The sequence below is a fragment of the Callorhinus ursinus genome, unplaced genomic scaffold (genome assembly GCF_003265705.2).
Source record: "Callorhinus ursinus isolate GAN/ISIS: 27379988/994484 unplaced genomic scaffold, GSC_fseal_2.0 scaffold1, whole genome shotgun sequence".
Classification (NCBI taxonomy): domain Eukaryota; kingdom Metazoa; phylum Chordata; class Mammalia; order Carnivora; family Otariidae; genus Callorhinus; species Callorhinus ursinus.
In genome coordinates, this window is record NW_027397063.1 from 111,570,485 (window position 1) to 111,595,479 (window position 24,995).

A 24,995-nucleotide genomic window follows, 5' to 3' on the forward strand; every position below is an offset into this window, starting at 1 on the left:
TTGCCAATCTAATATTTCTACCATTATAGGTTACATATCTTTTCTCCTGAGCTTCTTTCAGGATTTCCTCTTTGTCTCTGAGACTCGGAAGTTTTACTATTAGATGTTGGGGTGTTGACCTATTTTTATTGATTTTGAGAGGGGTTCTCTGTGCCTCCTGGATTTTGATGCCTCTTTCCTTCCCCACATTAGGGAAGTTCTCTGCTATATTTTGCTCCAATATACCTTCTGCCCCCCTCTCTCTTTCTTCTTCTTCTGGGATCCCAATTATTCTGATGTAATTTTGTCTTATGGTATCGCTTATCTCTCGAATTCTGCCCTCGTGATCCAGTAGCTGTTTATCTCTCTTTTTCTTGGCTTCCTTATTTTCCATCATTTGGTCTTCTATATCACTGATTCTCTCTTCTGCCTCATCTACCCTAGCAGTTAGTGCCCCCATTTTTGATTGCACCTCATTAATAGCCTTTTTGATTTCGACTTGGTTAGATTTTATTTTCTTTTATTTCCTTTTATTTCTCCAGAAAGCGTTTCTCTAATAACTTCCATGCTTTTTTCAAGCCCAGCTATTATCTTTAAAATCATGATTCTGAACTCTAGGTCCGACATTGTACTAATGTCCGTATTGAGTAGGTCCCTGGCAGATGGTCTACCTCTTGTTCTTTTTGTTGAGGTGATTTTTTCCATCTTGTCATTTTGTCTAGAGGAGAATAGATGAATGAGAGAACAAAATGCTAACAGGGTAACAACGTCCCCAGGAAATATACTCTAAACAAATGAGAAAAGACCTGAAACCAGGGGGAAAAAAAGGGAAAGAAAAAGAAAGACCAAAAAAAAAAAAAAAAGAAAGAAAGAAAGAAAAAGATAAAAACAAACAAAAACAGAATAAAACAAAAAAAAACCAGAATATGATCAATTATGATCAGGCTGGTGCATAGATCAGTGCCACACGCTAGATTTTGGGTGTATTTTGGTCTGTTAGAAGAAAGTGCCTCCCAAAATTTTAAAGAAAGACTTATATATGTACAAAATAAGGGTTGATACGATGAAGGGATGGAATATGACTGTAAAGATGAAAAGTATAAAAAATTTTATAAAAGGAATTGATAAGATAAGAAGTTGTTTGAAAAAAGTAGAGGACTTAAAAGAAAAAGAAAGAAAGAAGAAAGAGAAAAATGGGGGAGAGAACGTGATCAGGCAGGAAACTAGAACAAAGCCATACATTAGAGATTTAGGGTGTATTTTGATCTCTTAGAAGAAACTGTATCTCAAAATTTTAAAGAGAGAACAACTTATATATATATATGCCAAAAATAAGGGTAACTACTATGAAGGGATAGAATATGACTTTAAAAATGAAAAATAAAAATGCTTTTTTAAAAAAGGGATTGATAAGATGGTGGCTGAAAAAGGAAAAAAGAAAAATTAAAAAAGAGTTAAAAAAATTAACTTTGAAAGACTAAAGAATTATGGTAGAAAAGCCATGAATTCTATGTGCTATATTCCCCTAGCCCTGGCCTTCTGCCATTCTCACTGATGGGTAAACTTGGTCTTGGCTGGCTGTTCTTGCTGATCTTCTGGGGGAGGGTCCTGTTGCCGTGGTTCCCAAATGTCTTTGCCGGAGGTGGAATTGCCCTGCCCTTGTCGGTCCGGGCTAAGCAATCTCCTCAGGTTTGCTCTTGGGAGCTTTTGGTTCCTGCAAGCTTTTGGTACAGCTTTGGGGGACGAGAGTGAAAATGGCGGCCTCCCAATCTCTGCCCCAGAGGAGCGGAGAACTCGGGGCCCCGCTCCTCAGTGCGCCCCCAGAGAAAAGCAGTCAATCACTCCCGTCTGCCCGGTCTCTGGCCGCACTCCGTGCTCACCCGGCCTGTGACCAAGCGTTTCTATCTCTGGCACCCCACCCGGTGTGGAGTCTCCAAACCCAGCAGATCCCTGCGGTGCGTTCCCGTGCCGCTCCCCCTGCGGGAGGAAGGGGAGTCTCCCCCGATCTGCCGCTTGTTGGGTCCCTGCTGGATGTGCAGTGGCCCGACTGTGTCACCGATCATAGTTTATGGCAACCCTGAGCTGAGAGCCTGTGCCTCGGCTCCGTCTCTGCAGCCAGCTTCCCCGCTCCGATACCTGGGAGCTCTGCTGCACTCAGGCACCCCCGGTCTCTCCGTGACCCCAAGGGTCCTGAGACCACACCGTCCCACGAGGATTCCATCCCCCGCTTAGCCAGTGGAGTGACGTCCCTCAGCGGAGCCGACTTCTAAAAGTTCTGATGTTGTGCTCCGCTGCTCTATCACTTGCCAGAAGCAGCCAATAGAGGCCCCTCCCCCGCCGTCTACTGGATATCGCCTCGGATTCACTTCTCCGCACGTCCTACCTTCCAGAAAGTGGTCGTTTTTCTGTTCAGAGAGTTGTTGCTATTCTCTTCTTCGATCTCCTGTTGAGTTCTTACGTGTTCAGAATGGTTTGATCCCTACCCAGCTGAATTCCTGAGACCAGATGAAGTACAGGTCTCCTACTCCTCCGCCATCTTGCTCCACCCTCCCTCGTTCATTCTTTATGGACCCGTACATGCATGCATTGAAATCAAGTATGTATGTACTCTATGACCCAACAATTTCACTCATGGTATATATCTGGTAAGGGCTGAATTGTGTCCTCCCAAAATTTATACCTTGAAGTCCTATCCCCAGTACTTCAGCATGTGCCTATACAGGTGACCCTTGAACAATGCAGGGGTTAGGGGCGCTGACCCCCTACACAGTTGAAAATCCATGTATAGCTTTCTAATGCCCCCAAACTTAACTACTAGTAGCCTACTGCTGACCAGAAGTCTTGCTGATAACATAAATGGTCAGTTAACAGATATCATACATTTATTATATACTATATTCTTACAATAAAGATAGAGCAAAGAAAATGTTATTAAGAACATCATAGAAGAGAAAATACAGTCCTGCACTGTAAAAAATCAGTGTATAAATGGACCCACACAGTTTGAACCTGTGTTGTTCAAGGGCCAACTGTATTTGGAGAGAGGACCTTTAAAGAGGTGATTAAGTTAAAATGGGGTTATTAGGGAGGGCCCTAATCCAATCTGACTGGTGTCCTTATAAAAGGAGGAAATTTGGACACACAGAGACCTGCCAGAGGTGCCTTTGCACAGAGAAAAGGCCGCGTGAGGACACAGGAAAAAGTCAGGTGTCTGCAAGCCAAGGAGAGAGGCCTCTGAAGAAACCAGACCTGGCAAATATGTGATTTGGGATTTCTGGCTTCCAGAACTGTGAGAAAATAAATTTCTGTTGTTTAAGCCACCCAATCTGTAGCATTTTGGTATGGCAGCCCTAGAAAACAAATACAATGTTTCAGAGAAATTCTCACGCCCCCATCCTGCCCACAAAATGTCAGGAATGAATACTGTTCACTGCAGCACTATTGGAGGTCACCTGGGTGTCCATCCTGGCTGAGTGGACAGGTAACATGTGGTGCCCAAATGAGGCAGCATCAGGAGTAAGGGACTAAATGTGCATAATGACATGGCTAGAGCACAAAAACATAGTGTTCAGGGAGAAAAGGTGAGAAACAAAGTAGGACATGTGGCATAATACTGTCTGTGCAAATTACCAACACATTCAAAATAGTACATACCATGTAATGAACTCAAAAGTAATGAGATACACATAAAATGTGTTAGAATGGATGTCTGGGAAGGAATGGCCACTAAAAGGACTACAAATGGAGACAAGAAAAGGGCCTTGCATAAACCAGTGTTGAAAATGGACCATGAACTGAAGTGTGTTGATTAACTCAACCCTCTGTGTACGAGGTTAAAAATACGAGGTCTGGCTTAACCTAAATTATCCTCACTCCAGGGCTCAAGTCTATCTGCAGAGCAAGTAGGGAAAGACTAATAGGATTCGATTTGCATGAAGGATCAAGAAGCTCTTTGGCAAAGAATAAATCCTAAGGAGATAGAGTACAAACCCATTTTTATTTCATTTCAGGGCAGGGAGTCGCTGTGAGTATGTGGGTAGTGTGGGGTAGGTTTGGGGAAATTAATTCTGAGTGTGGGATAGTGTTGGTCACTCTGATTGCCCTGCAACCCCACCTCCTGAAGATGTGGATCTCAGCCTAGACAGGAGGTCTGAAGTAGGGACTGAGGTAAAACCAGAAGGTAAGATGCCCAGAAGGTCGGGCAGCCTGGCTCTGTGCCTGGAGTTCCAGCCTGGGCAGGAAGGGAGCAGCACTGCAGAGACTCGGAGTAGCTGATAGGGCTGTCTGCTGAGCACATGGGAGACACACCAGGGGTGACCCCCAGTACAGACTGAGAAGGAATTTGAGAGGGTGAATGGGGGCAGGGGTGGGCACATTTCTTAAAGAGCTATCAGGAAAGACCCAGAACAGTAGCAGTTTGTGACTATTGTTGGGCCTGAATTTTTACTTCCAAATGTGATGTAACAGGGGACATCTGGTTTACAGACTGTGGTAGGCAGAGTAATGGCCCCCAAAGATGTCCACGTCATGATGCTGGGAACCTGTGAACATGTTATGTTACACAGCAAAAGGGAATTAATTAATGTTCCTAGTCAGCTGGCTTTAAGATAAAGAGTCTGTTGAATCATCAGGTGGGTCCAATGTAATCAAGAGTCCTTCAAAGTGGAAGAGAGGGGCGGAAGATAGCCAGGGAGTGTGAGAAGGTGTGAGAAGTGCGTGCGTGCGTGCGTGCATGTGTGTGTGTAGGACTCAGCCTAATGTTTCTGGCTTGGAAAATGCAGGAAGGGGCCCTGAACCCAGGAACTCGGGCAGCTGCTAGCAGTTGGAAAAGGCAAGAGAAGAAACTTCTTCCAGAGTCTCCAGAAGGAACACAGCCCTGCTCACACCTTGATTTTACTCAGTGACACCCATTCTGGAGTTCTGACCTCCAGAATTATAAGGTAATAAGAAAACGTGTATTGTTTAAACTCCTAATTTGTTACGGCGGTAATAGGAAACCAATGCATAGATGGAAAGTTCCATTTGTCATGGGAAGACTTCCTGGCAGTTAGCAGAGACTTGAGGTCAGAGGGAGACAAAGTAAAGAGGCTCTTGTCAGAAATGAAATGGGGATGGTGGTCAGGAGGGACCCCGGGGACAAGTGGAAAAGCAGGAGGAGAGACAGGCTAAAGGATATAGGACTTGTCTAGAAACACACTTCTTCATTCCTTCAAAACTATCAGGCTCTTGGATGTTAGAGGCTGTTGGAGGAGGGCTCCTGGCCAAGAGGAGTGAAGAAGATCAGCAGGACACCTGCCGTCCTGGGGCTTACAGCCTAGTGGAGTTGGGGCTGGGTACACCAGGCCAAGCAATGCTCAATCTTGCCTCTCAAAAAAACAAAAAAAAAAAACAACAACAAAAAACAAAACAACACACACACACAAAGTCGCACTCTCACGGTTGTTGGCTTGGACAACATCCTCCCAGCGCGAGGTGCCAGGTCACCAGGGTGGGGCCCACCTGCCCAGACTTAGCTGAATCTGACTGTGGTGCAGGGGACAAAGAGCTCCAGCTTGGATGACACCTAGGCTCCCGCTCGACTCCTCCTTCAAGTTACACGAGGGCCAACACTTTCCCTTCCTGAGACTCAGTTTCCTGATAGAGGCAATAACTCCCCTCCTCCAATGGTTGGTAGATCAGTGATAACGAATAGATGGTGTCTGACACCGAGTCGGCCTTCAATAAATGGGACCTTTAAAAAGCATTCAAGTTAATTTTCATGATTCACGTACTATACTTTGAATAAAATCCCTTAAAAATCAGCAAGTCACAGACTATGAAAATCAAATATGAAAGGTGTTATTTCACTTCCTTTTCAAAAGTACATATGATGGAAATATTGTATTTTGGATAAGAAATGATTCAGCTACCTCATTAGAGCATTTTAAATGAAACCTTTCAGGAATACCTGCATAGAACTGATGCCAAAGGAAAAGTATTTCGATTTTATAGGAAAGAACTGAAGTCATTACTTTTATGAAGCTTTATAAATGTCATTCAAACACACCATCTTATTTTCATTTGCTATTGAAGCCTTTACTTATGCAAATCATGACAAATGTTAAGGAAGCCAGTGTTTCCCCTTGAATGCTAACATAATCACAAAGAGGGCGGAAGAATTACTTCTGAAGGAAAAAATCTATATTGCAGCTCTGCGAGTCAGATAAAAATGAAGCTTCCAGAAAACCTCATTAATTAGTGCTCTGCTCATTTAGAAATTGTGTTAAAAAGCAAAGAAACTGGAATGGGCTTCCTTCCCATATAGGAAGTACAAATTAATCGCATAAACACAATTTCAGGGGGAATTTCTTGACTGATTGCATAAAACACTTAGCTTTCAGACATCTTATGGTACTTTGTAATTATTAATTTTATTCATCAGTTTATTTCTTCACTCTTTAATTTAGACATTCATTCATATATTCATTTGTTTGGTCACATTTTCAGTCATGTATTCATTCAATAACCATTAAGAACCCGAGATATGCACAGTGCTGTGGTAAGCATTGTGGGAGAAAGAGATGAATTAGACATGAAGTTTGTTTTCGGGGAGTTTGGAGCTCAAGATGAAGGACAAAACATCTACCTAAGAAGGGCCAACACATTTCAGTCTCTCCACCCCTGTCCTTGACCCTAGCATGGAAAAATGACAGGAGATACGTTTAAAAAAAAATTAGTAACAGCATTGAGTGCCCTTCATGTTCAAGACATTTTTGAGGAATTTCTAAAAAATTAGAAGGAAGATAGATAGAACTAGAGGAAGGAAGAATCCATAGTCAAAAGGACATGCTGCAAAATATGGTAGCTGCTGTGGGTGTTCCATGCTTGGGAGAGAAGGGTAGCAACAAGAATTGGGCTCTGAGCCATCTGCCTGACAGGGGAATGGGCGGGGGTAGAGAAAGAGGAGCAGCAAGGCTGACTTTCTCATCCCACTTCCTTCCCAGGGGAGTGTCTGACTTCTGTGGGAGCGGGAAGGGGTGCATGTGGGTACTGCCTCCAGAAGCAGTCCAGATGGACTAGAGACCTTCCACCTACAGCAGACTTGCTACTGGTACACTGGCCAACAGCATAATCCTGCCCCCACCCTACCTCCTGCTTCCCTTCATCACTAGAGGTAGCAACCAGTCAGATTCTCTTCTGCAAACACTGGACCTGAGACAAAGGGAGTGTTGCTAGTCAGATTGTGTTGGTCACACAGAGGTTGGGCCAAGACAATCCAAAACCACAAGCAAGCTGAATTTAGGAGAGGAGATACTACAAACTAGCTGAAAGTAGAATAGATTCAGACAGAAGCAGACGTAGAAGGGCTGGCAGAGGGAGGACAGAGACAGAGACAGAGAGACAGAGAGAGAAAGGGAGAGGAACTGATAGCTTTCTAGTTCCCTTGGGGATCAGATGTATGTCCTGGCTGGAAGTGGTCTCATGAGACTCCTCTCTCTCTGTACCATAAATCTCCCTTTTCAAAAGCTGAAATGAATGGACTTACTATCTTTCCTCTAAAGAACCCCTGATTAAGCCATAAATCTACTCTTATCCCAAAGAACATCATCACGGTTATACAGTAAAATAGCTATGGGAAGTCTTGATATTTTTCTTCCTTTTCTCATTTGAGTATCAGTAAAATTATACTCATGAATGTATACCCCCTGGGGATATAAAGAAGAGTCAGCCTTGCATCACCAAGAAGATAGGAATAATTCTGTCCCTTCTTTTTGGGAGTCCATTCTGACATGCTCAGTGGCTATTCCTTGGCTTTCAGATAAACAGCAAATAAAAATTTTTAGTATAACTATGTCTAGAATATTGCATGGGACATACTTATACTAAAAATTGTTTTTTGTATGTGTCCTGTATTTATGTGTGTTAAATCTGGCACTATACACTTGCTTTGAGTCACCACCAGGGCTAATAATGAGCTCTTTTTTTGGTCCTTCTCACACCACAATTATCTGTTTAGTAGACCCTGAGCTCCTCGAAGGCAAGGGTTATGTCTTATTTTCCTCTAAATCTCTACATCCTAAAAGAATGCCTGGCCCAAATGTTTTTTTGAATCAAACTGAACTAACAATTTTCAGGCCTCATTTGCCAAGCTGGTTGAGGCCAGCAGCCTTCTCTTTGACCTGAGTTAACAAGTTTTCTGGGATTAGAGGGGGCAGTCACACAGTCGGTTCTGTAATCTCGTGATCATCCTAACAGAGCTGCATCAGAGCTTATAAAGAAAGTCTGTCTGAGAAAAATGTGCACAGTACCTTGCAGATGTCACTCCATTGCCCAGGACCATTGTCATTGATGGCTCTAACTTTAAACAGATACTCAGTGTTGGGGGTCAGGTTGTGCAGCTCCAAACTCTGCTGCATTATATCCCGAATTTGCCCACAAAGCTCTGTCTGTACATTGTTAGGAGGGGTAGTAACGAGTTCATAAAATTCCATCTCAAAAGAGTCCACGTCTTCTGTTGGGCATGTCCAGTAAACCTATGAAGCAATGAACATGTGGGTGTGATATCAATATACACCATTCAGCTTTCTTTCCCATAAAGATTTGTGTCATTAACTATCAGTGGGGTGAGTTTAAGCTGACCCCATCTCCTCCAGCTGCTGAGGACTTTGATGTAGACTATGTGCAACAGCCTTGAAAGGCTGCCTGATAAGGCCTGACATGATGCTTGTGATATATTTCAAGAAGAGAAGAATGCTTCTCTGGGTTCTATTACAATCAGTCAACATTGGCGGTGACCATTGGTCTCCTGACACAACTAAGTAAGGTAGCTGCCATTTATTGAACACCTTCTTGTCTGACATTGCCTAACTTACCTAGTCTTCACAACTCCCTGGAAGGGAGATTTTATTATCCCATTTTACAGTTGAGGCTCAGGAAGGTTACATTAAGCAAATTCTAATAGAACCACAGACTACTAGAAGATGAAAAGTATATCTATTCCAACCCTCTATTTTACACACAAAGAAGTAGAGTACCAGAGAGGTGAAAAGACTTACCCAAGTCATGGAGAATATATGTTCACACTCAAAACATAAAATATCAACTTTTGGAAAGAGATATACTAACAAGTGTCAATTAGGTTGTGCTTTGCATATATTTTATACTGATTATATTTCTAAACAGATATTGCATTCTTCAAGTTTTAATAAATTCAAATATTATGTTTATAAAATTAATTTATAATTACTCATAAGTGCATAAATTTTTGTGACTTTATATAATTTGTAGTTATTTTTATATATTTATACTTTTAAAACCTTTTATAAATTTATATAATTCATCAGTGAAAATTAACTTAATTTTTTCTGATCATCAAAACTAACATATTCATTGTAAAAGACTTGGAAAATACAGAAAAAATATAAGGGACGAAAATAAATATCACTTATAATTCCAAAATTCAGTTAATAATTAATTTCTTTCCAATTTTGGAACATACACAAACACAGAGATATATATAATTTGGGTTATATTGCTTTGATTCCTACTTTCTTTCACTTGTTATATTTTACATATTTCCCTATATTATGAAAAACTTAGTAAAACACAATTTTAATAACTGCCCATAAGTGATTTAATCCTTCTATAGTTGAATGTTTAGGTTGTTTCTAATTTTACACTCTAATAAATAGTGTTGCAATGAAGACTTTTGGGGCATGAATCTTCATCTGAATTTTTAATCATTTCTCTGGGAAAGATTTCTAGAAATAAAATTGAGTTTTTAGAAAAAACTCCTTAGGATTTTTCAGATACATACTGACAAGTTATAAGACTAACTCTGAGAATGTTTTTTATGCCGAAAGCCTAAAGAGGACTGTCAACCATCATTTGTGAGAGAAGTCAACACAGATTTCATCTTGGGCATTACTGAGCACTATATTTCCCATGTGAATTCCATTCCATGATCCTAATGGGGATCAATAATATCTTCACATCAAATACCATATTTGGCAGTAGGTTTAGGTATCCCTCTCTTGACAGGCAATGTCTTAACTAGGTTTTCCTGTGTAGGCCCCTTTTTTGGGCTCATCCAGGGACCACTAACTGGTGGTGTGGGGTGACTTTTCCAAGCCCAAGTATGGAAAAGATATCACTAGTCCTTCCCTTCCAGAGCAAGAAACTGCCAATCTCCTAAGCAGTCTAAGTTGCATGGAGACACCTAAGGCCGTCACTGAGCTAATGTCACAAACACTGCAGGCTTTGCTGATCTAGGATCATTTGGAAATGAAGGTTCAGCTGTTTAGTTGTGGACATCTCTTTTGTGAAGGGCAGAGATACTTTTGCTGTGTCTGAGAGCCCATGGGAAGGTATATTCTACTTTGCAATGTAAGGTCATTCTTGCTGGCAATTATAGACTCTAAAACATAGATTATGATGTCTCAGGAGGACAGCAAAGTAAAGCTGGGTCAGAGTCTGGTTTTCATTTTCTTGTTTTTTAGACCCTTGATACAAAAGTGCATTTTAACAAGACTTCCAGGTGCACATTAATGTTTGAGAATCAATGGTTTCAACTTCAAGGATGCTGAAAGTCTTTGGGAGTGTTGTCAGATTATGGGGGCAAAAGATGAGTTCTGCCACACGAAAGCAGGCCATGGGCTGGCCTGGGAGATGTCCCTGTAGGGAACCCTAAGAGAGGCAAGATTTGCTCTGATAGAGTATCTAATTGCAAGTTAATCTGTTTCTCTCCCTGAACCTTAATGACACGTTCTATAAACAGTTCAATTAATGTTCAGCTGGATTTGAAAGGAATGTTGAGGGAAAGGTCATGTTAGGCCAAGAAGGTCAAGGAGGAGTCATGTGCCCTGAAGTCGGATGATAGCAGTGGTGGAGGTCTGTGAGAGATCCACAGCCCCAAAATTTGAATCTCAGGAGATAAGAATTGGGATTCCATTGGGGATTATCCTTCCATTCTTTCCAAATCATGGAGAGTATGGATACTTTCTTTAGAAAAGCTAGCAATTTAGAGGAAGCACAGCTGATAGATAATGGAGCCTGTATTTACAATTTGATTTTCTGTGTTCTCTCTATTAGTACAGGCTTTCCCCTGGGAAATATTACACCCTCCAAGCAGTCTCTTCAAATTACTTTGGTTCCCAAATTTGGGTTGCCCTTGAAATGGGGTTGGGGCTTTCAGATGTATTTTTGACTATGAGTTAAATATGTTGTTTGGTTTAAGCCAATCTTAGGGTACTTAAGATTTTAGGAACTTATCCCTTTTGAATGGGCTGACCACGAAGAATCCAGAGGAACAGATTTGAGTGACTGGACCCTAGAGATCAAAGAGGTAAGTGCAACCGTTCCTGACTACCCACCTCCATTCCGTACCTCACATCCCCTTGCCTTCCCCATGGGCCCAGAGCCTTTCTTACCTTGGCAGCTCTAGGATACACCAGAGTCTGGTAGATAACAATCGGGCCTGGGGTCTTCACAGTACCATCATTGAATGAGTACCAGTTGTGGAAGCTGCTGCTGTTCTGCAGAGACTGGTTGTCTGCCCCTGCACTCCAGTAAGTATAGAGGCCATCTGTGGGTTTGGCAGGTGTGGCGGACTGGGCTCGCCCATAGGCTTCCAGACCCATTTTGGCCTTCTCACCACTGGTGGCGTTGAAGGACAGTAAGGAGGAGCTTCGCTGGTATATCTGCTGGTTGCCGAAGCTGTGAGTGCTAAAAGTGACCTTCCTGGCAATCATCATTTCTGAGTGCATGGGATAGGGGGAGGGCAGGGAGTCCCCTGAGGAGCATACCTTCTTGGGTCCTGTGGGGAAGAGCTCGTGGATGGCACTGGAAAGCTCAGCAAAGTCCAAGGGCATGCAGTGCAAGGAGTGTAGCCGGAGCTGTGGGTCAGGCCTATAGGTGCTCTGGATGCCGTCTTCAATCTGGTCCACCAGAATCTTGGCGGACTGCAGAAATGCCACCTGACCTGTCTCTTTCAGGGCTTCCTTGGAGTAGGCAATCAGACCATCCATTTCATTCACTTTCACGGTTGTGACATACACGTATTTTTCAATCTCCTTCTGCCTGGACACCTCCAGATTCTCTATTTGCTCCATGATGGACTTCTCCTTCTCCTGTAGAATGCTGCGCAGCTTGAGAAATCCATTTCGGATCTCTTTTCGCTTCACCTCCTTGTCAGCTTTAAAGCTGTTTTTTAAAATGTTGAACTCCATTAGGTCATTATCAATCTCATAGCGGACTGCAAAACAACCAGGTGAGTTAACTTTGGTTAAAATTTTCATCTCCCCAGATGTCAAAGCCAGTAGAAAACTGGAGAAAATTCCTTTGGACCCCATGGAAGTGGGTGGAGAGGGAGGGAAGGCACTTGTAGTTGAACTGAAATAGGCTAGAACAGGTTTATGGGGTGCATCTGGCCTCCCTCAGGAATTCCCTCTCAGCCTCCTTGTCTAATACTTACCCCAGGAATAACAGCCTTTCTTTCCTGGCATAGTTATTTCTATAGTAGTCTCTGTGGCCCTGAGTTGGAATTTAAAGTTCAAGACCCTTGATATGAGTTTTTACCAGACTTCCCTTGTCAGCACGTTGGACTTAAGAAGAGGTGATGTCACAAAGTGACTGGTTTTCCCTGTGCGAAAGAACTAAATTTTCTAAGAACTAAATTTCTGATAACTTCTTTTAATGCTGCCTTGCCTAATTCACCCAAAACCTAGCCCTAGACAACAGTAGGAAGTCAGCTGGGCTCCCTCTCTTGCCTTTCCCCCATTTCCTTCCAAGAAAGAGTCTGCTGTTGCACTTCAAGGAGAACCCAATTTGTCCCGTATCCTCTTAGGTGGTTTTTGGATTATAAGTTCACTCAGTCATTCAACAAACATTTACTGAACACCTGTTACATGTCATATGCCTTCCAAGGTACTAGGGATACTTATATGAATATGAAAGGGCACTGACAGTCAAGGCACTCATAAATCCAGTGATACTACAGTATAGAGAATACTATGAAAGAAAGTATGTGGCACATCTCTGTGAAATGAGCAGCTTTGTTGGCTTTACAGTGTTTTAGGCATCAGGCAGCGACAACTATGTGAAGACATGTCAACCTTCTGTGGCCTAGTCTAAAGATGAGATCCTCCCCTGAATGGTCAACTTTGTAGTGAATTGATGGGCTATAACTCTCACCAAATTTCACTCATGAGTAGGGGTGCCCCAGAATTTTTTGTACTTGGTTCTTAACATAGTCCTGGGTACACAGTAAGCTGGACCTCTGTGGGTGGTGGCCATTGTAACAATGATGTGCATTTGACTAAGGGAAACCCGAGAGTCCTGTTGGGCCACGAGAACAGGGACTGTGGCTGTCTTGGTTTTCACTATGACTAGGGTGTGTAGGAGGGCTTGAGAGGTATTTATTGAGTGAAAGCCAATCTGTTCTATTTTCTAACATCTTTGGGGTAAATGCCACTCTCTGGCCTATTTTGTGAAGCCGCTGTTTCCTCTGCCCACCTCCTCCCTCATACTGGCACAGAAGCAATGCCGATGGGGGCTGAACAGGAAACAATCAGGGTGATTGCAGAGGTGCTGAGAAGTGCTCCCCACTCTCCCCTGACTCAAACCCCACTGTGGCCTATGGCAGTTGAAATTCCACTTTATTCATTAATTTCTTTGACTATTCAATAGTTACTCACTGATTGCCAAAGACACTTGCTAGGAAATTCCTTGCTTTATTAAGGATTACGTTTATGTAAAGTCCTGAGAGATAGGATAAAAATTCCTTAGATGAGAGGGAAAGAGGCAGCAGCAGGAGAAGAGAAAGAGGAAGCCAGAAGCATCCCTCCCCCTGTCTTATAAATATGGCAACTTTGCAAGAGCTAGTCTTAGAGCAAAGTTAAATCAACATCTTTTTCAGGCAGTACACTTAAAAGTAGCTATTGTTTATTAAACATTTATTATGGACCAGATCTAGATGATACACATATTGTGGATCACATTTCTGTATTATCATCTATAACACTTATCTTCCCAGGAGGAAGATATTATTGCCATTTATAGATGAGGAAACGAAGGCTCGGAGAGGTTAAGTTATTGTCTAATGACAGCAAGTAAATAGGAGAAACCAAGGCCTGTCTCTAATTCTATTTGTCTAACTCCAAAGCCTATGTTCTTAATTGCTCCAACTGTGGTTCTCAGCCCTCTGTGAGCATCAGAATTTTCTGGGTAACTTTAAAGAAAACTCCTCCCTTGGCCTCACTTGCTGAGACTCTGAATTGGCCTGAGTTAGGACTCAGTAATCCAGATGAGGCAGTTTGTAGCTGCGTTTAGAATCTAATCCAAGGGATCTTCTGAGGATCTTGTTAAAAATGCAGATTCCCCTGAAATTGGTATGGCTAGGGCCTGATTCTGCATGCCTAACAGGCTCCTGGGTGGTGCCATTGTCGCTGGTCCTAGTTAGCAAAGCTCCACAGGTGGTTCCAATGTGTAGCTGGAATCAACACCACAGATTCAATCAATTGACCTAAACTTGATCTTCCCTCCAGCGCCCAGAGTTTCTCAGTGTATTGTCAGACCATCTGCTTTTGAATTACCTGAAGATCTGTTTAAAATGTAGATTTATGGCACCTTCCTCAAAAGTGAATTGAATCCTTAAGAGCAAGTTTGAAACCTGGTTAAAAAAATTTGGGGGGGTGGTTCCCTTAGCAAGGATGGACAGGTCTAAATTCTTTACCTACGTATAAATGGATATGCTTTGAAGGTGACCCCTGTCTCTTCCAATTGCTGGGCTGTCTGGAACTTGTACTAGTGTCCCCTTACATTGAATTGAATTTCATTGTCTGACTTATAGGTGCCCTGGACTCTGAGAAAACTATCTTAGATTTCCCCTCTGTTAAAAACCCAAGCTTCCTGTGGTTACCTGGGGGCCACAGCAGACTGTAGGCAGCAGCCCCTTCCCTATGCTGAGGCCCCAGAGAATCCAGCTGAGCCCAGGCAGCGAGTCTACCTTAAGAAAACCCTCTAGAACCAAAGGGGCCACCCATTTCTTTGGCAATATGGCTCCTATAGAGTTTCTTTAATATAGAGATTTCCTTGGCGGTAGTTCTAAAACCGAATAAATATCAATTGATAAACAATGTTTCCTAATAGAAACAATTGAGAAGTGAAGGTATTTCTGAAATATGCATGCTAGTGAGAGGTCCTAGGTGACAGAGTTAGCAAAGCCCATCTCTGACCCATGTCTATGTCCAACAGGACCTTTGTGGGCAGCTCAGAGAAAAACTGCCTCCCACTCATATGTTTAGGCATGTTTACACAGGGACACTGAAATATCCGACAAAGGGAAAGGGCTGGGGTGATCTGGTGCACTTTGGTCACTTGACTGTCATCCAGTCCTTAAGGGAATAGACCACAGGTGGTGGTGGTGGTGGTTTCTGTTGCTTTTCAATCTTTCAATCTTTAGATTCTGGTCACTGTTTAGCATAGAGTAGGTTGTCAAATGAATGTTATGGCTTTAATGTGGGTGTTGGAGTCAGATAGTCCAGAACAGCCCATTTACTAGCTGCCTTGTGCCAATGACTTCTTAGAATCTCTGTTGTCTTATTCATGGAAGGAATTTTAATGCCTGTGTGGTAGGATGATTGAGAAAATTAGGCCTGGGCATAGTACGCTTCTATTCAAGGAAGCTATTCCCAGGGGCAAAGAGCCGTAAAAGGATGCCTGAGATCCTCATGTCTAATCCGGTAGATCCACACCCAGAAATTATGGGTGTCTTTGCTGAGCTCTCCAAAATATTGTTGTACCACATTCCAGCATGGAAACTAGGGTCAGTTACCCTTACACAAACTACCAATTTTATAGGTAAGCCAATATAAATAACCCTGAGCAGGCATGCAGAAGGAAAACCAGCTGTTGACCAGAATGTTATTGCTACTTCTGAGTATTTCTGTTCTTATGTGTTTGCTACCAGTTCATTTACTTTGCTGTTTACAAGTTTGGGGAAAACACTGTTGAGGAAAATTTAAAATAGAAATGATTTCAACATTGACTTAATTCTTTCCTTCTGCAAATTGGGAAAATACCAAAGACATCCAACTTTAGTGACAACTTTAGAAAGGCTCACAGATACTAGAAGATCAAACTTATCACTTTTCAAAGGAGGAAACAAGGTCCAAGGTCATGACGATTGTAACCAAGATTATAGAATCTTTCTGTGCTGATTACGTGCCAGATATTTTTTTTTGCATGCTACACATAGGGTAACCCATTTAGTCCTCACAAAGGAGTTACTATTACTATGCCCATTTTACAGATGAAAAAAACCAAGGCGCAGGGAGGTTAAGAGGCTGGTGGTTGCCAGGCGTGCACACCAGGCCAATGCCTTGCAGCCTAGCAAAGTGTTTCTCAGTGCTTGGATTGCCCCACCGGGTGGGGGAGGCTCTCACCAAACAGGCTGCCCAGAGCCGTTTTGCCCAACAGTTCCTGAACTAGAAATTACTGTGCAGGAGAAGGAAGGGGGACCAGCACCTGCTTTGAACTTGGCGATGGCACTGAAGAGTGCGGCGGCCCTTTCGGAGCAGGCGTCGATGAGGCTGATGGTGTCGTGGCCGCTGTGGAAAGCCGTCTTGCAGAAGGTGCAGAGCAGCTGGTTGTCGTGGCGGCAGTACTCAATGATGCGGCTGGACGGGTGGTGGATGCAGATCTTCTCATCCTGGTCCTCGGTGCTGGTGTCCACGAAGACGTGGTCCTGCATGGCCACGTCCGAGTGGAAGGTCTTGAGGCAGTCGTTACACAGGTTGAGACGGCAGGTGATGCAGCGCTTGTAGGCGATGCGCCGGTTGCGGCAGACCTGGCAGACGATGGGCCCGGAGGAGCGGTCGAAGCGCCACTTGAGGTAGCCGTGCTGCTGCATGTAGCGCTTGGTGAGGCGCCCGCGCAGGTAATTCTCGGGCAGCTGCATCTTGTGGCTGTAGGGCATGCAGTGCGAGCGGTTGCACACGGGGCAGATGAGGATGAAGAAGTTCTCGGTGACCTCGGCGTGCTTTTGCAGCTGTCGCAGGCACTTCTCGCACAGGCTGTGGTTGCAGGGCAGCATGAAGGAGTGCAGGCGCAGCCGGCTGCACATGGGGCACGAGAGATGGTCCACCAGGTTGCTGTTCGCGGGCGTCGCCTTCACCTCATCCACCTGGGTGTCGCTGCTCCCGATGCGCAGCGCGGTCTTGGAGCTGGAAGGAGAAGCAGACATGGGGAGGGCTTCAGGAGGCAGGCTCCTGAGCTCACCCCGTTTCCGGCCTCTGAAAGAACTGGGGGTTCACCGCCAGGCAGGCCAGTGTGATGGTGGGGAGCGTGGGCTCTGTGGCGGGGCACCCGGGTTCTAAACCTGCCTCCGCTATTCTCTTAGCTGGGCGACCTCAAGTCAGTTAATTAACCTCTCTCTGCCTTTTTCCTCGCTATAAAATTAGTAGTCATATTATATAGAGTTTCTTGAGGGGATTAAAATTACATTTCATACCTACAAAGCTTGAAAGCAGCCCCTGGAACACAGTGAGCTGTGGACACTGCATGTTGTGATTTTTGAGCAAGAGAAAGCAGAAGAGACTGGCCTGGCACCATCAGCTGAGCCTTGGTGTTGGGGTGATGTTGGCTGGGTGATGTTGCCCATCAATAATGTCACAGAATACCAACACCCCACAAAGCCCTTCTGAGACTGTGATGGAGCAAAGCAGAAATAAGACCACTTCATCCTATTTGAATGCAGGCAAAACAAGAATATTGTCCAGACCACAAAAATGACCAAACCTGGCCTATTCTGTTTAGTGGAAGCGTACTGCTTTTTCACCAGTTGCACCGTTAGGCACCCAGTGTGCTTCCCATCTTGTAGACAAGATTTTTATCTGGTTATCCACTAGGAGATCTACCCCCACTTCCTCACCTAAAATGAGGTTAAATCCCGTAATAACTTGCGGAGGCCTTCTTACCAAGACACAACACTCTTAACCATGGCGTATGTTCTCTCTTGTCGCAATGACTCGGTAAATCCAATCTTGTCCACCTACAGGTGTGTTCTTGGTGAGTTTTGCTTGGCAGGCATTGACATCATCATTATTTTTGTATGTAAAATGGATGGGTAAAGTGTCCTTCCGAGGACAGTAGGAGTTCAGTCCTGAGCCAAGTCTAGAACCCGAGTGCTCCAACCAGCAGACTGATAGGTAAAAGTTAAGGGTCTAGGCTCTAGGGGCAGATTGCTCATGGTGGAGTACACCCGTCAGAGCTGCACCTTCAAAATGAGTTTCTTAACCTCTCCCATTCTCAGTTTCCTCATCTGTAATCCAAAGCTCAAAGCTCACAATCCTATGTCCTTCATGAGAATTTTACAAAGTCTACATGAGGTAATCCATGATAAAGTGCTTAACTGCTGGCACATAGTAAGGACTCAGTAAATGTGGCCACTGCAGTTACTCCCCTCTGGTACTACCCAGCTAATGGTCCACAGTAGGGGACAACAATGGTCAAGTCCAGGAGAAGTGTGTGCTTCTACTCTTGTGTGTGTGTGTGTGCGCCTCTGTCTGTGTTGATTCTTTGTCTAATTGCTGAGGCTGATTTCATGTATTTAATTCTAAGAACCATGAATGAAATAAAAGCATACTTATAAAATTCAAGTGCATGTTCTAAGAGGCTATAATCAGGGCTAAAGCAGTTTCTGAAAATAAATAAGTTAGCTGTGGGGATAGAAATGGAAGCAGATACACAATTTGTGACTATTCCTGTCTCTTCTCTTCTGTTTACATTAGTGATATTTGGGTGTTGATCTTGGCAGTGTGGATGTATTCTTTTCTGCTTCTGGCTTCTTGTAGTCCCTATATGCCCCCATCTACTTCCCCATCTCTTAGCCAGGGACCTATATCTTAGAGCCCAGGTAGTCAAAGGTGCTGCCCAAGCATACTGGAAGTATGAAGGGAGTGGCCCTGTGGTGACAGAGAGTCCCCTTTTGTGGGGACTCAGGCTCCTGGGAAGCTCATCCCTTAGGGATTTGGAAGCTGGGTCCTAGGCCTGCTGGCCACAATGTTCTTGGCTCCATTCCCTCTCTGCTTTCTCAGTCTTGTGCCTGGGCCCTGCAAGGAATCACTGGAGGTACAGTCAGTTGTACATGTGGTAGCTGGATGAACCTCTCTAGTTCAAGAAGGTGGGATTCTGAGGATCATGGTGTAATATAAAGGGAGACAGCGTGAGAAATCAAGAAGAAGGAGGGAGCGAGGGTGATGCTGGGGGAAGAGAGAGAGAGCAGGGAGGCAGTGATTCAGAAACCAGGAGAGAGGCCAGCTGGAAGATAAACCTCAGTGTACCCACAGCCCACCTCCTGACACTTGCAGTAGCATCTCTGACCATCCTCGGAAAGCCTCAGGCTTGGAGCTGGGCATTCAGTGGCCATGGTTCCATGCCCAAATAGCCACCAAACCCAGCAGCCTTGCCTTCTTGCTAAGATATCGGGCCTCTCCTATTCTGCACAGCCCCCTCCTTCCAATTTAGGACTATTCTCCCAGTACCTGAGTTCTCACTGTGTCACATGGCAGGTCTCCCAGCTTCCCTTCGGTTCCCTCCAGGCCATCTGTACTTTAGAATCACCTGGGGTGGGGAAGGCCTCCTCAAGTTATTATGGGATTTAACCTCATTTTAGGTGAGGAAGTGGGGGTAGATCTCCTAGTGGATATCCAGATAAAAATCTTGTCTACAAGATGGGAAGCACACTGGGTGCCTAACGGTGCAACTGGTGAAAAATCAGAATTTTACAATTCTGATGCCCAGGTGATACCCCACACCAATGAAATCAGAATGTCTGGGGATGAGGACCTTTGTAAAGATCCCCAGGTGATTCTAATGTAAAGCAAAGTTTGGGAGCTACTGACCTAAGGCATCTTCCCAAAGCACCAAAGTCATCCCTCCTCTGTTGAAATATGGTCAGTGACTCTCCATTGCCGATATGCAGAAAATGGGGCAGTTGAGTCAGGAGAGAAGAATGTCGATGTTACTTTCTGCACCCGAGAACTTTTGGGCTTTTATCCAAGACCCCTGGGTTCTCTATTCATGCAAACACCGCGAGAGGTCCATGAATGGAGAGTACAGTTTATTAAGCACCTACTAAGTGCTGAACTGCAAAGTGGATCCTATTCTTCTCCCGAATTCACTGAATCTTTGCTCACGGAATTGTTTTTCTAGCCTTGAAAAGCTTTAAACCTGCCTCTCATTTTCTGCCTCTCCAATGCTGCCATCTTGTAGTTCTGGTCTTTGATCTTTTCTCATCTAAGAAGTCTGCCTTTGCTGCTTGAGATACCCTTCAAATGTGACATAAAAGGACTGTCTCCCTCAGAACAGGAAGAGAACATGCAGTACTCGACACAGAAGGTTAATGCCCCATGCAAGTAACTGAGACCCTAAGCTGCATGACTTCCAGATAGAAAGAGAAGGCTGCAGGAGTTGATGGCCCTCTGGGGTACTTATATAGGACACAGGGGTCAAAAATGGCCTGTGGAAGTTGTTAACTTTTCCAATACATGTTAAGGTATCAAAAGTTCAGAGGAGGGAGAAAAAGGGCAATTTATATTTTTATATCACATAACAGATTACAAAGTACATACATTAATCCCCATACCCGCTGAATCATGGCAGACGTTATACTCTCCATTTTGCAGTACAGCATTTTCAAGTTAAGATACAGTCTGGGTTCAAAGTCTGGCTGCGTCTTATTACCTAGGTGATCCTGGGCCACTGGACCTTGCAAAGGCTCAGTTTCCTCACCGGCGTGGTGGGCATGGCGTGAAGGTTGCCTGGGGTCACACATGCAGTGCCTGGCAGGTGGCTGACGCGCTAAGTATTAGCGCCCCCTACTGGGTGCAAGTGAGAGAGCGCCTTGCTCATTCACAGGGCTGGCGGGGAGTGGATTTCGAACTCATGGCTAGCCGCGGTTACTGGCTGTGTGGGACACGCTTAATTGCTACAGAATCTTTGGCCTCCTCTTCTCAGGGTAGAGAAATGGCCTCGGGGTGGGGGCAGAGGGCACTTACGAGATGCGAATGCTCCTGAGGCGGCCCTTGTGGAACGTGATGGAGGCATTGCGGCAACAGCGGCTCTCGTAGTAGTAACACTGGAGGTTGCTGCTGGTCGTACAACAGCACTTGCAGTTGGGGTCATTGGCCCAGGAGCAGCAGCACCAGTGGCAGTTGGGGTTCTCGGAGCAGGTGCAGTGGCAGCACTGGCAGTTGCGCTCGTCCTTGTAAGGGCAGGGGAAGCAGGTGCAGTTCCGCTCAGAGGTGAAGAGGAACTTGCAGCACAGACAGGAGCATAACCGAGGACAACATCTCTGCCATGTGCAACATGGAGAGCAAACACACATAGCAGTTTCCATGGTGCCTACATGATTGCCACCGGCCGTCCGGAGCTCTGGATCCCTTCTCTGTAAGAATCTTGTGGTCTCCTAGGGGAGGGGGTCCCTCCTCCCCGCAGCGGACGAGGCCCTCAGCTTGGCGGTTGCAAGAGGTTGGCTGTTATGAGGGCTTCACAGGTGGTGTCCCTACTAGGAAGATCCTGGGCTGGCATTTACATATATCAGCCTGAGGCCATTTGTTTATGTCACAATCCCTGTCTCCCCGCCATGTCTCACCATGCTGGGTGGGTGAGATATGGGGAGTAGTGGCAAGCAGTGGGGGGCTGATGGACACTCCATGCTTCCATAGGATCAGCTCCAGAGGGAGGTTAATGCAAAGAGCATCCTGGAGGTGTAGCTGTCACTTGTCACCTTCTGGGTTATGGGGCAGATTCCAGAAGCTATTTCTCTTTGATGATGTTTTCCCTGCAACTGGAGCTAGTTGACTTCAGGGTATGTTTTCATGGGCTGAAGGGACTGGGATGATTAATTGGAAGTGGACTGACATGATGTCCTCTCCTTGGGACTTTTCTGCATTGATTGAACTCTTTGTGTGATGAACAAAGCACAAAGTGCTTACAAATCATGGCAATGCTACATTTAAGGGGAATCGCCATTTGGAGAAAGAATTAAAGGGAAAAAAGGTAGGAGTTCACTAAGGCACATCTTTCAGTAGTCACTGAGTTTGTCCATTGCTGCATAGCCACCGCTGATTATCATGAGGCTTCATGCATATGTCACTCTCAATATGTCTTGGCTTTTTTGTAGCTTCATGAGCTTTGGCTGAGGCTCAAGCTCGGTTTTCCTACTCCCTCCCCACTCCATGCACCCCATGATCTCTTCTCAAGAGGCTGGAACTCTACCTGAAAATCTTTAACTCTTCTTTTAAGTATATACGCGGTATTTCTAGAAATGACCTTATATTTTAGGGCAGAATTTTGCTTTCCACTTTATGCAGCTTGCAAAGATTAAAAGAGCAGAAATTTCATGGTCATACTACCCTATGTTATAAACACTGTCTTATTATTTTTCCAAAAAGAAGCAAAAGTGAGAGCTGAATTTGGCTGTAGAGTTTATTGCATAATTTATTATCTCTCCCTGTGATTATCACCTTTATATTAGGAAAGAACATTCACTGGGTGCTAACTGTGCCAGCCACACATTGATTTTAGATTCCTACAAATGAAAATTCTGGATCATAGGGTATGTATTTTATTATTATTTTTTGATAGACTACTACTAAATTGCTTACCTAAATGAATATGCCAGTTTATACTGACACCAACAATGTATGGGAGACGCTTTTCCCCCACATTTTCCCAAACTCAATTTTATCAATATTTCTCTCTATCCTCCAGGCACAGGGTTCTGAGTTTCACTCCTGGATTGATAGTACATTTTCATCATTGGTCAAGGATCCTTCTTCTTTTAGTTTTTTTTTTTTGAAAGATTTTATTCATTTATTTGCCAGAGAGAGAGAGAGAGAGAGAGAGAGAGAGAGAGAGAGAGAAGCAGTCTCCCTGCTGAGCAGGGAGCCTGATGTGGGGCTCTATCCCAGGACCCGGGATCATGACCTGAGCTGAAGGCAGATGCTTAACCATCTGAGCCACCCAGGTACCCTTAGTTTTTTTATTTTTTAATTTTAAAATTTTTATTGAGATATAATTTACTTACCATTAAAATCACCATTTTAAAGTGAACAACTCAATGGTTTTTAGTATATTCAGAAGACTGTGCAACTATCACCACTGTCTAATTCCAGAACATTTTCATCACCCCAAAAAGACACCCGGTACCCATACCCATCACTCTCTATGCCCCTTCCCACAGGCCCTGGCAATCATCAGAGACAGATACTTTGCGTATCAATGGATTTGTCCATTCTGGATATTCCATATAAATGGAATCATATAATATAGCTATCTGGCTTCTTAGCATAATGTTTTTCAAGGGGCATCCCTGGTTTTTTTTTTTTTCAAATTTTAGACATGTTTAAATTTATTTTTTATTTTTTTATTATTATCAGTTAGAAGGAGCATCCATGTTTTAGCATGTATCAATATTTCATTTTTGTGGCTGAATATTATATGTATATACCACATTTTGTTTAATCCATTGATGGACATTTGTTTTTCTGACTTTTTGGTTATTATGAATAATATTGCCGTGAACATTTGTGTGCAAGTTTTTGTATGAGCATATGTTTTCAGTTCTCTTGAGTATATACCTAGAAGTGGAACTGCTGGGTCATATGGTAACTCTGTGTTTAACTTTTTGAGGAACTGACAAACTGCTTCCAAAACAGATGCACCATTTTACATTTTTCCATTCCCATTAGCAACATATGAGAGTTAACAATTTATCTACATCCTCACCAAATCTTGTTATTGTTCTTTTACAATTATTATTATTATAGCCATCATAGTGGGTATGAAATGGGATCTCAAAATTACATCTGCTTACTCAACAATTCCAATTATAAGACTCTCTTCCAAAGATATACTGGCAAAAAAAAAAAAAGAAGAAGAAGAGTTTCATTCATGGTGTAATTTATTTATTACAGCACTATTTTGATGGCACAAAACTAGAAACAATCCAAATTCCCATCAAGAGGGAACTGATCGGATAAACTGAAGCACATCCACCAGGTGCATCCACTTTCTAACACAGTTATATAAAAGAATGAAAAAGACCTTTGTTTACTGTTTCAAAATGATTTCCAAAATATATTATTGAGTACAAAAAGCCAGGTGTAGAAATGTGCATGTAATATGCTGCTATTCATTTCAGGAAAGGTCTTAAGTCATTGGTTTATCTTTTCTTATGATATGGAAAAATAAACCATAAGCTTAGATTTATGAGGGAGTGTAGAAACAGGGTTGAGAGGCCTATATATCCTAATTTATAGAACTGACTTAGAAACTACTTAAATATTTTATGGGGTATCTGGGTGGCTCAGTCGGTTAGGCATCCAACTCAATCTCGGCTCACTTCTTGATCTCAGGGTCGTGAGTTCAAACCCTGCACTGGGCTCCATGCTGGGTGTGAAACCTACTTAAAAAATAAAAAAGAAACTACTTAAATATTTTACATAATTATAAAACAAAATTAAATTAAAAAGGGCAGTCCTAAAAATTAAAGCAAAATGAAGAAGTGAATTAAGTTGGTGGCACATAGGAAGAGAAATTATTTTAAGTTAGTTTAAAGCACAATAATTTGATGATACATCCTGGGGGTGGGGGTGTTAATTTCTAAGGAGAAACAAAACAAAACAAAGCAAAGAGAAATCTTAAACTCTTTCAGTAATCATATTATTAATGGTAGTGTTGGCATTATTATTCTGGAAGGCTTAGGCATGTAAGACTTATTTGTACAGTAAAGTAAATGAAGAATTATGTTGATGTCAGTGAGAATCACAGTTTTGGGCAAGGGGGAAGGGGCATGCAGATGGACAACTGCTGGAGTCAAGAAAGTTTTGTAGTCCTGAATATGAAACTCATGATGTATTTTATCTGAGAGAAAAAAAAGTATTTCTTAACTCCAGTCACTGAAAAGTCCCAGAAACCATGAGTTAACCAGTAGTAATAAGTCCCTTTGTCTCCCAGATTGTGGTCCTGAATAT

At 43.4% G+C, this 24,995-nt stretch overlaps 1 protein-coding gene and 1 long non-coding RNA gene across 3 annotated transcripts in view; one reads left to right on the plus strand and one right to left on the minus strand.

Moving 5' to 3' along the window:
- Positions 1–21,539, minus strand: part of TRIM42 (tripartite motif containing 42) — a 35,459-nt gene extending 13,920 nt beyond the window's left edge. The window contains exons 1-4 of one of the 2 annotated variants that reach the window (XM_025870367.2): positions 21,015–21,539; positions 16,483–17,180; positions 11,763–12,211; positions 8,268–8,492 (exon numbers count right to left, since the gene is read on the minus strand). In XM_025870367.2, coding sequence (XP_025726152.1) covers positions 8,268–8,492; positions 11,763–12,211; positions 16,483–17,180; positions 21,015–21,355 — 1,713 coding nt within the window. In that variant the 5' untranslated portion in view covers positions 21,356–21,539. Of the gene's footprint in view, positions 1–8,267; positions 8,493–11,387; positions 12,212–16,482; positions 17,181–21,014 lie in introns of both variants that reach the window. The other variant, XM_025870366.2, reaches the window with a different exon arrangement.
- Positions 21,540–21,649: 110 nt separating this feature from the next.
- LOC141373923 (uncharacterized) lies at positions 21,650–24,039 on the plus strand. The gene is made up of 3 exons (XR_012380386.1): positions 21,650–21,826; positions 22,496–22,576; positions 23,937–24,039. It is a non-coding gene; the product is annotated as an uncharacterized lncRNA (long non-coding RNA).
- Positions 24,040–24,995: the final 956 nt, after the last annotated feature.